We start from the raw sequence: 13,255 nt of genomic DNA on the forward strand, positions 1-13,255 counted from the left end.
GGCTCCTCTGTCCGTGGGATTTTCCAGGCAAGAGTACTGGAGTGGGGTGCCATCGCCTTCTCCAGTCTCTGTCTAAAATATATTAATAAACTGATATATTTCATACTAGGTGGCCTAATTAAACCAACAGTGAATTACATGGGTTCTGTCTTAAATTCTCTTTGAACTATCGATGAATTATTTTTTCATCTTTTTTTATACAATTTTATTTACTGGGTCTTCGTTGCTGCGCACTGGCCTTTTCTCTAGTTGGGGTGAACAGGGGCTTCTTACTGCTTCTCCTCTTGTTGTGGAGCATGGGCTCTAGGGCACATGGGCGTAAGTAGTTGTGGTGTGTGGGCTCAGTAGTAGTGGTTCCCAGGCTCTAGACCACGGGCTCAATAGTTGCAGCGCATGGGCTTAGTCACTCCACAGCATGCTGGATCTTCCCAGACCAGGGTTCAAAGTGTCCCCTGCGTTGGTAGGCGGATTCTTTACCACTGAGCCACCAGGGAAGCCCATATTCTTGTTACTCTTCACAACTGTACTTTGTCTTTTAAGATTATATTTTCTAATGTTCATAACAGGTTTGAAAATTGAAAAAACTTCAGTAACTTTTAGTGTACCCAGAAGCAGAGAAGAACTTTTTCATGAATGTTACCAAGACAGAAATAAGTGAAAAATAATGTATTAAAACTTAAAGGTGCCCCCAGGGAGTGCTGGGGAGAGGACTGAGCTGAGACTGAAAGGAGACAGGCTAGAAAGGGAAAATTGCCTAAGCACGACGATCCATGGGTATTTATGAAGTTCCTAATATTGAGGAAGATTGCAAAATATAAAAGCTTTTCATCTTGTGTTTCAGGAGTTGAGAATCTAACTAAGAAGAGAAAAACTATACATATGAAACAGAATAGTTAAGTAGTAGTAACACCATGCTCGTTACCTACAAGAGCTTAGAGGAGGTACTATAGAGCGTAAAGACTACGGTGCTCCGTCTTTGTTTATTTATTTATTTTTGGCTGTGCTGGGTCTTCATTGCTGTGCCCAGGCTTTCACTAGTTGCAGCAACTGGGGCTACTCTTTAGTTTTGGTACAAGGGCCTCTCACTGCAGTAGCCTATCTCGTTGCAGAGCACGAGCTCTAGGTGCTTGGGCTCAGTTGTTGTGGTGCGAGGGCTTAGTTGGTCCATAGCATGTGGTTTCTTCCTGAACCAGGGATCATGCCTGTGTCCTCTGCATTGGCTGGCAGATTCTTAACCACTGGACCACCAGGAAAGTCCTACAACATTTTTTGAAGAATGGTTAAATTTTAAATAAAGAACTGAAAATAAATACATTCCAGATGATAGCAAGCATACCAAAATGAATTTGGAAGCCAAAAGAATACTCATGAGTGCAGATGAACAGGCACTTACATAATACCAGTGGGAATTTAAACTCTATGGCAGCTTGGCCATAAATCACGAGCCTTAAACAAACATTCTTTCCTATATGGCAGTTCTATTTTTAGGAATTATCTTAAGAAAATCATTAGAGAAATTGAACACAAGAAGTTCATCCCACCTTTATAATACAGAAACGCTGGAAACACACCAACTGACAGAATGTCTATATTAATATGGAAATGAGAAAGAGCAAATGATGGAGCATGATGCTGTTACTATAAGAATGGGTGCTTGGGGAATGGCTGCGTGTATATATGTCCGTATGTACACAGGGGAAGTCAGCAAGCTTATATCCACCACATTGTGAATCATTTTTAACTCTGTATGGTTAGACAGCTGATGACCTTACTTTTTTCCTTTTTGCTTTCCAATGTGATAAACATGTATTATTTTTTGAAATAGGTTTTAAAGAAAAGCAGAGCTTAATAAGAATCAGAATAGGGACTTCCCTGGTAGTCCAGTAGCTAAGATTCTGTGCTTCCAGTGGAGGGGGCCCAGGTTCAATCCCTGGTCGAGGAACTAGATCTCACATGCTGCAACTCAGAGTTCACATGCTGAAATTAAAGATCCTGCATGCCACAGCTAAGACCCAGCACAAGCAAAAATAAAATAAATAAAAAAAGAAGAAAACAAAAAAAAATCAGAATAAGGGGCAACCGTTTACAATGTTTATTAAGAATGTATTTTTTCTATGAAATGTATCATTTCTTTTTTTTTTTTTAATTTATTTATTTATTTTTAATTTTTACTTTACAATTCTGTATTGGTTTTGGCATAGATTGACATGAATCCACCACAGGTGTACATGCGTTCCCAAACATGAACCCCCCTCCCACCCCCCTCCCCACAACATCTCTCTGGGTCATCCCCGCGCGTCAGCCCCAAGCGTGTCATATCCTGCATCAGACATAGACTGGTATTTCGATTCTTACATGTTATTATACATGTTTCAATGCCATTCTCCCAAATCATCACACCCTCTCCCTCTCCCTCTGAGTCCAAAAGTCCGCTATACACATCTGTGTCTCTTTTGCTGTCCTGCATACAGGGTCATCATTGCCATCTTCCTAAATTCCATATATATGTGTTAGTATACTGTATTGGTGTTTTTCTTTCTGGCTCACTTCACTCTGTATAATCGGCTCCAGTTTCATCCATCTCATCAGAACTGATTCAAATGTATTCTTTTTAATGGCTGAGTAATACTCCAACCTAGATGTCCATCAGTAGATGAATGGATAAGAAAGCTGTGGTACATATCATTTCTTTTTAAATGTTAGGGAAGCTATGATCTTGGTTAGGTTCTAGAACTTACAGAAATTTGGCTTGAAAAGGTCCTCTCCCACCCAGCACCCATCCCACTTGCCTAGAAAGGCTAACTGAGCTGAGATGTTTTTTCTTTTAACTCTTAAAGAATTGTACATCTGTATAGGTAACTAGTTACAGACTAGCATCTTCTGTTTATCTGCAGTTAATAACTTTGATTTAGAACATCAGAAGCATTTGGAAGAATCATTTCCTTGATCCTTGTATCATTTTATCCTTTCTTTTGCTCCTGTGTAGGTTCTGTCATAATGAATGGATCCAGTGTGACGAATACAGCACCCAATATAAAATCCAAAGAGGACCAGGTGTTAAATGGGCACGATGAGAAGGAAAACCCATTTGCAGAGTACATGTGGATGGAGAATGAAGAGGATTTCAACAGACAGGTAAAGAAGTGAAAGGCTAATGATACATGTAGTTCAACAGCTATATTTTACCATCAGTCTGTCAAAAGAGAATTGTATTCATTGGCTTTAGAATAACTTGAAAATACGTAGACACCTGGTCAGGGCTGACCAAAAAGCAACTTCAGTTGCTAAGAGTCCAAATTGAAGATACGTTGGAGGACGATATTGAAATTTTTCTATCATGCTAATTAAAAGAGGATCCAATGCCATGGTGTTCTGGTGTAGGCTTCTGGGAAACAGCAGCTGTGTGCAGACAGACCAGCCTGGCATGCCCCAAGTAGGAACTCAGGGACTGGCAGAATGCAAGTCTGAGATAGTGTATTTGGTGGGGGAAGGCTAGACTCCTTCCACAAAGATCCAGCAGTAATCAGTTGTCTTAAATCTCTGTGGTTTTAACACCCCCAGGTAAGCACTCCAGGTAGACAGGTGACTCTGCAACCACTTGATGCCCTCCATCATTTTGCCCTGCCACTCCCAGGGCATTTGGCAACTGTAGGATAACTCGAAGTCAAGCCATAGGAAAGGGAGAGAGCCAAATGTCAAGGCAAAGGGTCTCCTTTTAACCAAATGATGCCAGAGTACTCACATCCCTTCTTGGGGACGTTATGTGATTACATGGCCATATCCAGCATGGGAGACAGGAAATTCAGTTTTAACTGCACAACTGGTGCTTTGGGGAGATGGAAACAAGTTTACAAAACAGCCAGGCGTTTCCACCTGCTGTGGTTCACTCTGTTATGATCTGTGTGGACAGTACATAGACTATGCTTCGTATGACACCCCTGGGCCCAGGTAACTGCTTTTGTGGCTTGTGCCTGTGAATAAGGGCAGACTTCATACGGAAGAACACGTTATGCTCTCGGGGAGAGTTTTAGGGCAGATCCTGAGCAGTCATGTTAAATCTTGTAGCTTGGAAATATTTTCAGTTGTTATTTTAAGTACTTTGTAACTAATTTACTTGAGATTAAAAAAATAAAAAGTATAGTTAATTTTGTAATGTTGAAATCCTATGTTTAAGTCTTGCTACAGGTGACTTTTCCTTTGGATTCAACTATATCGGCTAGTTTGGGTGATTATTTTTGCTTGACCAGCCCTCTGGTGGCAGCATATGAGCTGTGAATCAGTCACCAGGCAGCCTGCAGGGATGGCCAAACATGAAGCGGGAGGCCTGTGAAAATCACACTGATCTCCAGAGTGAAGCATACTCTTTACCAAGAGTTAACAGGGTCTGCAAATAAGTATAAAATATCCTTGCTATATATTGCTTTAGATTTAAGACACTCTTTTTCAGAAATATGCAAGTTGTTTAAATATTTGTATTATTTCTTCTTGTTTTGAAAGAATTTTCTACTGGTATGACAGAAACTGTTCTTTATATCTTCCTAAGGTTCTGAAAGTATTTTTCTCCCCAAGGGGCTTTATTACTAGAAAAGGGGGCCAGAAGCTGGGAGTTGGTTTTGGTTTAATCTCCACTGTCCAGGTAGTAGTCTAGATACATAGTTCCTGAACCCTTTTCATACTTGTAAAATGGGAAATTTAAGAACTGCCTCTCAATAAGATTGAAAAAAACATGTCAAGCCTTAAAATGATTTTCTGTTAAGTGCCATATGAGTGAAAAATACCTGTGTCACATATTAGATCTGTGAAAACCTGGAATTTCTGCTATTTTGACTATTTCCTGTCTTATTTTTTATGGAATTTGATTGAAAATACTAAAAGTTATATTTCTTTCTAGCCTTTCATTAAAAGGATCATAATCCTTAGTAGATCTCATACAAGATCATTCTTAGTTGCAAAGTTATAACGTCTGAAAGAAAGAGGTAGGAAAAAACTAGGAAGTGTGAGTCCCACTGGGACAGTTAAGTCGGAGCTCTTCCCCTTTGCTTGCCAGGTGGAGGAGGAGCTGCAGGAGCAAGAATTCTTGGACCGCTGCTTTCAGGAGATGCTGGACGAGGAAGACCAAGACTGGTTTATTCCATCACGAGACCTGCCTCAGGCCATGGGACAGTTGCAGCAACAGTTGAATGGACTGTCAGTCAGTGATGGTCATGCTTCTGAAGATATTTTGGTAAGAGCATACGTAGTTCCACATGTGACATAGTGAAAAGAACATAGGATTTGGAGTCACGTCTCTCTTTTTGGCCCAGCAACCTTGGGCAAGCTTTGGCTCCCTCTGAGTCAGTTTCTCCACTCACTCACCTCCTGGGCATTAACAAGGGGGTGCACTGAAGATGCGCTGCGCCTCTTAAAGCACCATGGAAGTGTGATTGCTGCAGCGTCACCAACTTTCATTTTCTCCAGCGGCATTTTCAAAACAGAATTGGGATTAAGGATAAAAATTTGAACATGGAAGAGGTTTGGTTTTAAATTATCATTTGCTGTTGTCCTTTTCTTTTACTGTCCCTCAAATCTGTATTTATAGTTCTGAGTGATTCTGTTATAAAAACTGCTGGTTCATTTTGGAAGGAATATACTTCTAAGAGACTGTTTTCCACTTATAATTAGAAGACCAGATAAATGAATTCCCTGCCTTCCATGTTTACTTAATGTCAGAATTCCATAAGTGACATTGTTCTTGCACAATTCATGTCTGAATGATTTTGCCTGGCAGTTTGCTGAGGTTTTAGATCAAGATCTTGTCAATCAAGAGAGTAGCTAACCAAAGAGAGGATAGACAAAAATAATATAGGGATTGTGGTAACCAATCTAGTTTGATGGAGTACTCTGATTTTCATCGAGTTAAGGTACTTGTGAACTGAAAAATTATCTTTTGAGTCCAGGTTAACAAGCCTCTAATGAAAGTATCATGAAGGGAACAGGAGTCTAAAGCAGGGAGGAGAAAATGAGGTTAGCAGGGGTTGAGTCCATCAGGAGCCACTGAGAACAGTCCAGGAATAACTGCCTGAGTTGCAAGGAATTCTGTATTTTTCTCTCCTTTGGGCTGAGAGGAAGGTACTAGTAATAACAGAAGCAAGGAGAAAATAAATTTTAAAGTGCTAAAGTGCAGCTTGCCTTGGGATTTATTATCTCTTGGTTCTTATTTCAGAGCAAAAGTAACCTGAATCCAGATGCCAAGGAATTTGTACCAGGAGTGAAGTACTGAGCTGACAGAAAGCGTTGAGGAGGACTTGTATGTCCCCACATCTGGGGACAGTGCTGCACAAAAAGGCGGAGCTGAAGAGGGGGGTGGGATGGGCAGGGGGTGCACAGCGGGGAAGGGAACAGTGGTTTAACTTGGCACTGTGACTAGAGTAACTGATGTGCTCAGTCTTTCTCTACAAGCCTCTGAGTATTTCTCTTTTGTTCTACTGACTTTCATTTGAAGCAATTTCCTATTATTTTTATTAGCTTTTCGATTTAGGGAAATTGCAGTCTTTCCTCATGCCCTCATCAGGAATGTTCTGCTGTGTGTGTTTAAAAGAATAATAAGCTGACCAAGAAAATCTGGGTGTTTAAAAATGCCCTACCCACCCTGCTGTCTACTTACCAAGGGCAATGAACACCTGGAGCACTACATATTCAGTCTGTTGAGCTGGATGGGAAGAGGGACAGTTGGAAGAAGCAGATGTTGTAAACCAGAGTACACAGCTCCCCGACCCCTGGGGGTTTCCTGCAATGTGCTGGGATTACCACTGGCCTGCTGAGCCTGTGTCTCCTTGCCTGAACCCCATTCAAGAAAACACAGGCTTAAAAGTACTGGTTTACCAGTACTTTAGATGGTTGATAAACCAACTTTCATCAGCCGTGGTTGATGAAAGTTCAGGAGAGGACTGGGATAGTGGTGTCACTTGAGTCATTGACGTACTGTTGACCTACTCTTAAGCCTCTGTTTACGGCTACCATCAGACTCATTATTTACAAGGTATAAGAGTTCTAGGGTGGATTTGCCACCTCATCTCTCATGGTGTCCAATCCTCTGTCTCCTTTCTGCCCCGAACCCTATTCTGTTTTTAAGAAGAGACTGTTACCAAAGGTGTGTGAGAGGCATGCAGTGCTAGCCATCAGCTTCAGTCTGGAGAGATCATCCTTGAATCCTGATAGTTATCGTCTTAAATTTATTTTGACAGGTTTTTCCTAGCCCTGTGAAGACTTAGTCCACCTGTATCTCACTTTCCTTAAAAAGATTTGTGTACACACCTTTTATAAGTCCATGTACAAAACTTGTATAAGTCCATGTATTTTTCAGAACGCTAGCAAGAAACTCCATTCACAGTTTGATGCTTCTCCCACCTTACAGAATTATGCAAAAGAACTCCAGAAAAAGCCTAGGAGAGTGAGTCCTGCTTGGCCCTGTGGCTGTGTGATGCACCGGGACAGTTTCAGCAGTTATAAAGTTTTGCTGTTCCCACATACCCAGCTTTTTGAGTTTTCTAGGTTGAACTTTCTGGGTATATTCTTTTCCTGCCCACAGGTCACAGGTGTTTTGGTTATTGTTGTTGTTGTTGTTGATACTCATAAGGAACTAAACTGGGCACCAGGAGATGCCTTTGTGTGCTGGAGAGGTTGGTGGCAGAGTCAGGTCTGAAAAAGAGCGTGTCTGGTCCTGGCCGTTCTCCCAGGATGGGCGAGGACTGGCAGGGGCCGGAGGAAAACAGTGGCCCCTCTGTATGACCGCCACTGTCTTGTATGACAAGCCTGCCAGGAAAAGATCATGGAACTTGAATAAAGTCTGTAAATTAGGTATGTGTTTATAGGACAGAGGTTGGAAGGAAAGGACTAGGGTCTGGAAAACTTAAGAATTTCTCTTTTTTCTTATGAGGTCCCTTGCTGACTTTTCTAACAGCCACAGGTTAATGTCACATTGAAAATACGAACCCATATTTCCAGATGGGCTCCTGAATTCGCAAAGCCTCTGCCTTGAGAGAATGGAACTCTTTTAACTGTGTTCAGGGAGGGCTACAAATAAAGAAATGTCTTAATTCCAGCTTCAGCTTTCAGCTGGAATGTTTGCCTCTGATAAGGCGAGGACCTTGGAAGTGTAGAAACAAAGGTCTCTTTCTTCCAGGACTGCTGTTCCTCCTTCAATCTGCATTAACTTGTCCAAGCTCAGAATTCTAAAGGCTGCTGAAAATGTGTTGGGATTGCAGCAGGAGCCGTTTTCTAGACCACGGTGTCTCCATCACAAAGAGGACCACGGATTCTTTCTTATGTGGCTTCTGGTCTGGGAAGTCCTTCAGGGATCTGCCTTGAGCAGATCTTCATCCTGACGAAGGCGTGCCCTTCTGACACCTAGGCTAAGCTGTTAGGTGTGGTCCAAATGGCTTGCTTCTCCTTCTGCTGTGGGTTTCATCTTGGATGTCAGTGTGATTTCACAAGGCATATTTGGTCAGGAGTAAGAAAGCTTCCTGCCAGATAAGCAGTGGCACCCGAGGACTGGCCTTTCCAGTCCTATTGAGACACAGTGTGCTGACCCTGGAATCAGGAAGCGGCTGGCAGTGTGACCACCTTTTTAATGTGTATGTTTGTGCTTCTAGTGGTTCCTCTTGCATTCTGACTTTTCTCCATCTATTTTATGTTGTGAGGTGGGAGCACAATTGTCACCCAGACCACTGGTCCAGCTATGGTCAGTTTGCCGCCTCCTTAGCAGGAGATGCATGTGGGTCTCACTGGGTCTTCAGTGAAGAAAGGCTGGACTCAGACTTTTCCTCATAGGACAGATTATGGATGCAAGCCAGACTAGATACCGTTCTTTTCAGGATGAGGCTGGTATTATTATAAGTGATGATTTTGATGTTGAATTTAAGCCACTACTCTTTTTTTTTTGGCAACTGGAAGTTTAAGTATAGAAACAGAACATGTATTTTTAACAACTGCCAATTCTGACTGGTCCCAGTCTTATTTTATTAGTGATTGATTTTGTGGTTATTGGACTCTTAAACTCCAAAATGAAAAGTATTTTATCTCTTGCTCTTCAAGAAGAAAAAAACAAATGCCTTTTAGTTTCTCCATCCCTTTGAACTGCAACAGAGAATTTGATGGATACAGCCTAGGCCTGAGCAGCTGCAGCTTTGGGTCTTTGGGCCAGTTTCTGACTGTGGCAGTTGATTTTAGGGTATCACATAAGGTCAAACCCCAGAAAATTGTAAGGAAAAGGCTGGACCTTTGCAGCACCTTTAGTTTCCAAAGTGAAAACAGCTTGGGTCTCTTTTATTAAAGTTACAATGCTAATTATGACTTTAAAGTGTTTTTAGAGGTAATCAGCATTTTTCAAATTATGTATTACTCTAATGGCAAAGTTCTATCTTGCGTTTGGAGATGCTGGGAAGTAAGGTCAGTCAAACACTTTGACCTCAGAGTGTAAATTCATGTATGTCAGGGAGGAAAGTTGTGTGAAGAGATAGCCAAAGGAGACTTCTTCAGTAGTGCTGCTGCAAAGCCAGTGTGTAAACACCAGGACCCCAGGACCCTGCACTACTGAGATGGGAGGGACAAGTGTGCCTCACCAAGGACCCTGGCACCACGTTTAGTGGTGGTGTTTGATTTGGATTACGTTGGTGTATGCGCTCAGCCAGAGACCTGACAGTTTTGACCAAGATTTGGAGAGCATGTGGGAAAGACTGTATATCCCTGGCCACTCTCTTCCGGGGTAGATGTAGAGCTCATTAATTTGGGAAGTGGGTGGAGAGAGCAGGAGGACTGACTGAGATCTGGTGAGCATCAGGAATGTTGGTTTCCTCCTCCCTTTGCCCACAGTCACCCGTGTGAACCATGTGAACCGTTTCCCCTCTCATTGCCCACACAGATTGTTGGTTCTCCTGGTCCCCACGTGGTACACAGCGTACTTTCTGCAGCCACTGCTCCGCTGCCTTGCAGATTTCATCCACAGGCTTGGTTGGTCACAATTTCATAAGGTTTTTCCCCCCTCTGTTTTTAATCTTCTATTTCTCCCATCTTGAAGCTGCCGTTAGTGACAAAGGACAGGGGAATAGGAGGCTGACCCAGGGACACATTCAGGTTTCCTACACGGCCTCTGTACATGGCTCACTGCGTCCTGAGTTCACACTACTCATGTGTACGTGCTAAGTCGCCTCAGTTGTGTCCGACTCTTTGCAGTCCTATGGACTGTAACCTACCAGGCTCCTCTGTCCGTGGGATTTACCGGGCAAGAATACTGGAGTGGGTTGCCATGTTCTCCTCCAGGGGATTTTGCCAGCCTAGGATCGGACCCTGGTCTCACTGCCCAATCCTCCATAGCTATCCACAGTCCAGATTTTGCCGGGGGAGAGGGGTTGTCATAGAGTGGGACAGCTAACTACACTGATCTCTACAGGGTGTTACAGGTTCATCGCCCTACCACCAGGGGACAGAAGAGAAATCTACAGCGGAACAGATGCACCATCTTTAAAGAAAAAGGCCCGTTATGTTTTGTTATCAGGAGTCTCAGTTGGGAGGTCTGCTGAGTTTTCTTTCCCAGTCCTGCCTTCTTACTGGCTCCCTTTTAATATTGTCAATAGTAAGGAAAATGTTTTCATTCTGTAACTCAACACTAATTGAGAATCCTCTCTCGTTGATTGTGGGCCTTCGGAAATGTTTAATGCTTCGTGGGTGGTTTGCAAGACGGACTTTTTTTTTTTAACACCTTTATTGAGGCATATTATCATAAAGTTCGCCCATTTCAAGTGTACAAGTCAGTGATTTTAATAACTTTCCTGAGTGGCACAGACATACAATTCTGTTTTAGAACCTTTCCATCCCCTCAATAAGATCCTTCATGTCTATGTACATGGTACCCATGGTACTTGCCTAGCTCTAGGCGACCACTAATCTATTACTACAAATTTGCCTTTTCTGGACATAATCTCAATGGAATCATACAACCTGGTCTCTTGTATCTGGCTTTCTTCATTTAGTGTATTTTTGAGGTTAATCCATGACATATAATTTATGTTTGTTCTTTATTGCTAAATAATATTCCATTGATGGATATACCACATTTTGTCAGCAGGGAGTCTTACTAAACTTGGATTTCAACTTCTTGGGGTCTAAATGGAACCCTTGAGAACACAGGACTCATGGGGGAGCTGCTGTGCATGTCAAAGGAACTGCTTATCAGAACCAGCTCTGTCATCAGAAGCTCCACGAGGAGCCTGAACTGCTGCAGAAATTTTTATAATTTTGCATCTTATTTTTTGTATGAAACTTTCATGCTGTCTATGTCAGCATAATTAACAGCATCTGATAATTAACAAGTTAATGAGCATGTGTTTGAGCGGAAAGAAATGAAACCATCAATACTGCGTTGGATATGTTTTTCTCCTCAGCTAGAGGGAGGAATCTCTGAACTTTCTAAACAATGTTATTTCCATTACAAAGCTGAGCATGTGTTAAGATCATGCTGCCTTTGTTGGATCGATTTAGAAGAGGACAGCCAGCAGAGGAGGTCAAGAGGAGAAAGGGAGTGAACTTCGTGGTACATCCCAGCGGGTCTGTGCGCGGCCTACGCATCTGCTGGTGTGGACGGTGAAGTGCTGACAGTGCCAGGGCAGCTCAGCACCTCCAGCAGGCCCGGGCCTGGACTTTGGACCTTTCCCCCTATTTCTCAGGTGTTTAAAAGCTGTTTCTGTTCCTTTTTTTCCCCTGTGTATACATTACATGGTAGTTGTTAATACTTCTTTGTGGGAGGGGAAGAGCTTTAAAATTGAAGAAAATAATTTTCATAAAACTATCAAAAATGGAAAAAAGTTACTTTTTAAAAAATTTGCTATACAAAGTGGCAGCTGTTGAAATCTCTCATTAAAATGAGAATAAAATGCATTTGCTGGCAGTGGTACTGTTTTTCCTTCAGTGGGGTCATTATATTAGAGGAGGGTATGTGTGTGTGTGTGTGATTTTGTCTCATTATGAATCAGTTTTAGTTGCACAATTTTCCACTCTAAAAAGTGTTACAAAGTATTAAAAGCATTGTCTTGGAAGTCAGATCTAAGTGAATCCCATCTCCATCACTTAGTGCCTCTGGCCTGAACCTGTTTATCTGTCAAGGTATAACACCTTTCTGGGGCTGTTGTGAAAATTTGACCAAATATAATTTCAAATACAGCCTGGCATATGATCAGCACTTAATACATGGTAGTAATATTGGCAATATGAGTACCTTTGAACAGAGGCAGTAACAGGAAATCCTTGAGCTTGAATGATAGCTGTTATTTTTCCTGTTCCTGGGCAAAACTTACTCCTCTCTAGAAAACAAGTAAACAGATTCTGTATTTGCCTTTCAACTACTGAACAAGGTAGCTCAGAAGTTAAAGCACCTGCCCGCAATGCGGGAGACTTGGATTCGATCTCCTCCAGGGGTCGGGAAGATCCCCTGGAGAAGGAAATGACAACCCATTCCAGTGTTCTTGCCTGGAGAATCCCATGGATGGAGGAGCCTGGTGGGCTACAGTCTGTGGGGTTGCAAAGAGCTGGACACAACTGAGGCACTTCACTTTCACTTTTTACTGAACAAGTCTGAGAGCCTGCTAGGTACCTGGCATTGTTCTAGGCACCAGGGCTGCTGACATTAATAAGCAGGCATCATTCCTGCTCTTGTGGAGGTTAGTTACTCTTTACACCTTGCTTGAACCTCCCATTGATTCTCTGAGAGGCTTTATTTTATATGGTAGAAAGATCAGGGGATCACACCCTAGGCTATGGGTTTTGAGTGCTTTTCCTTGCCTCCTTCATACAATCAGATTTCTAAAACTCTGAACTGACTTGCCTATTTACAGCTTTTTGAGATACTGCAGTTATCTCTGTACAGGGCCTGAACGATTCACAGCCTTTAAGATGTGCATTGTCCAGAACTTTCATTCAAAATTTAAGTATAATAAAGTACAGATACTGTATAAACAGTACAGTCCATACATTTTCACCAAACTTTCTGTTGGTATAAGGGTATCATTCATTTTTAATCTTTGTATTAAAAACCTTCAGAGCACTGATCACAGTTGGCAGACATTTCAGTAAATGCTTGCTGACGGGGTGGCGCATGTGAGGCCATGCTGTCCATGAGGTAATGCAGGTAGAGTGAGGCAATGCTGGCCTCTTCAAGTGCAGTTTTTGTTCCCAGCTGTCTTGCTTGGCTGCTGAGCTCAGATGAATACATACATTCCCAATGGCT

At 42.2% G+C, this 13,255-nt stretch overlaps 1 protein-coding gene across 1 annotated transcript in view; it reads left to right on the top strand.

Moving 5' to 3' along the window:
- PAIP2B (poly(A) binding protein interacting protein 2B) overlaps positions 1 to 11,920 on the top strand; it is a 37,542-nt gene extending 25,622 nt beyond the window's left edge. The window contains exons 2-4 of the mRNA XM_040223974.1: positions 2,987 to 3,135; positions 5,048 to 5,224; positions 6,203 to 11,920. Coding sequence (XP_040079908.1) covers positions 2,998 to 3,135; positions 5,048 to 5,224; positions 6,203 to 6,259 — 372 coding nt within the window. The 5' untranslated portion in view covers positions 2,987 to 2,997 and the 3' untranslated portion in view covers positions 6,260 to 11,920. The remainder of the gene's footprint in view (positions 1 to 2,986; positions 3,136 to 5,047; positions 5,225 to 6,202) is intronic.
- The last annotated feature ends 1,335 nt before the right edge of the window (positions 11,921 to 13,255 follow it).

The sequence above is a fragment of the Oryx dammah genome, unplaced genomic scaffold, assembly GCF_014754425.2.
Source record: "Oryx dammah isolate SB20612 unplaced genomic scaffold, SCBI_Odam_1.1 HiC_scaffold_25, whole genome shotgun sequence".
Classification (NCBI taxonomy): Eukaryota; Metazoa; Chordata; class Mammalia; order Artiodactyla; family Bovidae; genus Oryx; species Oryx dammah.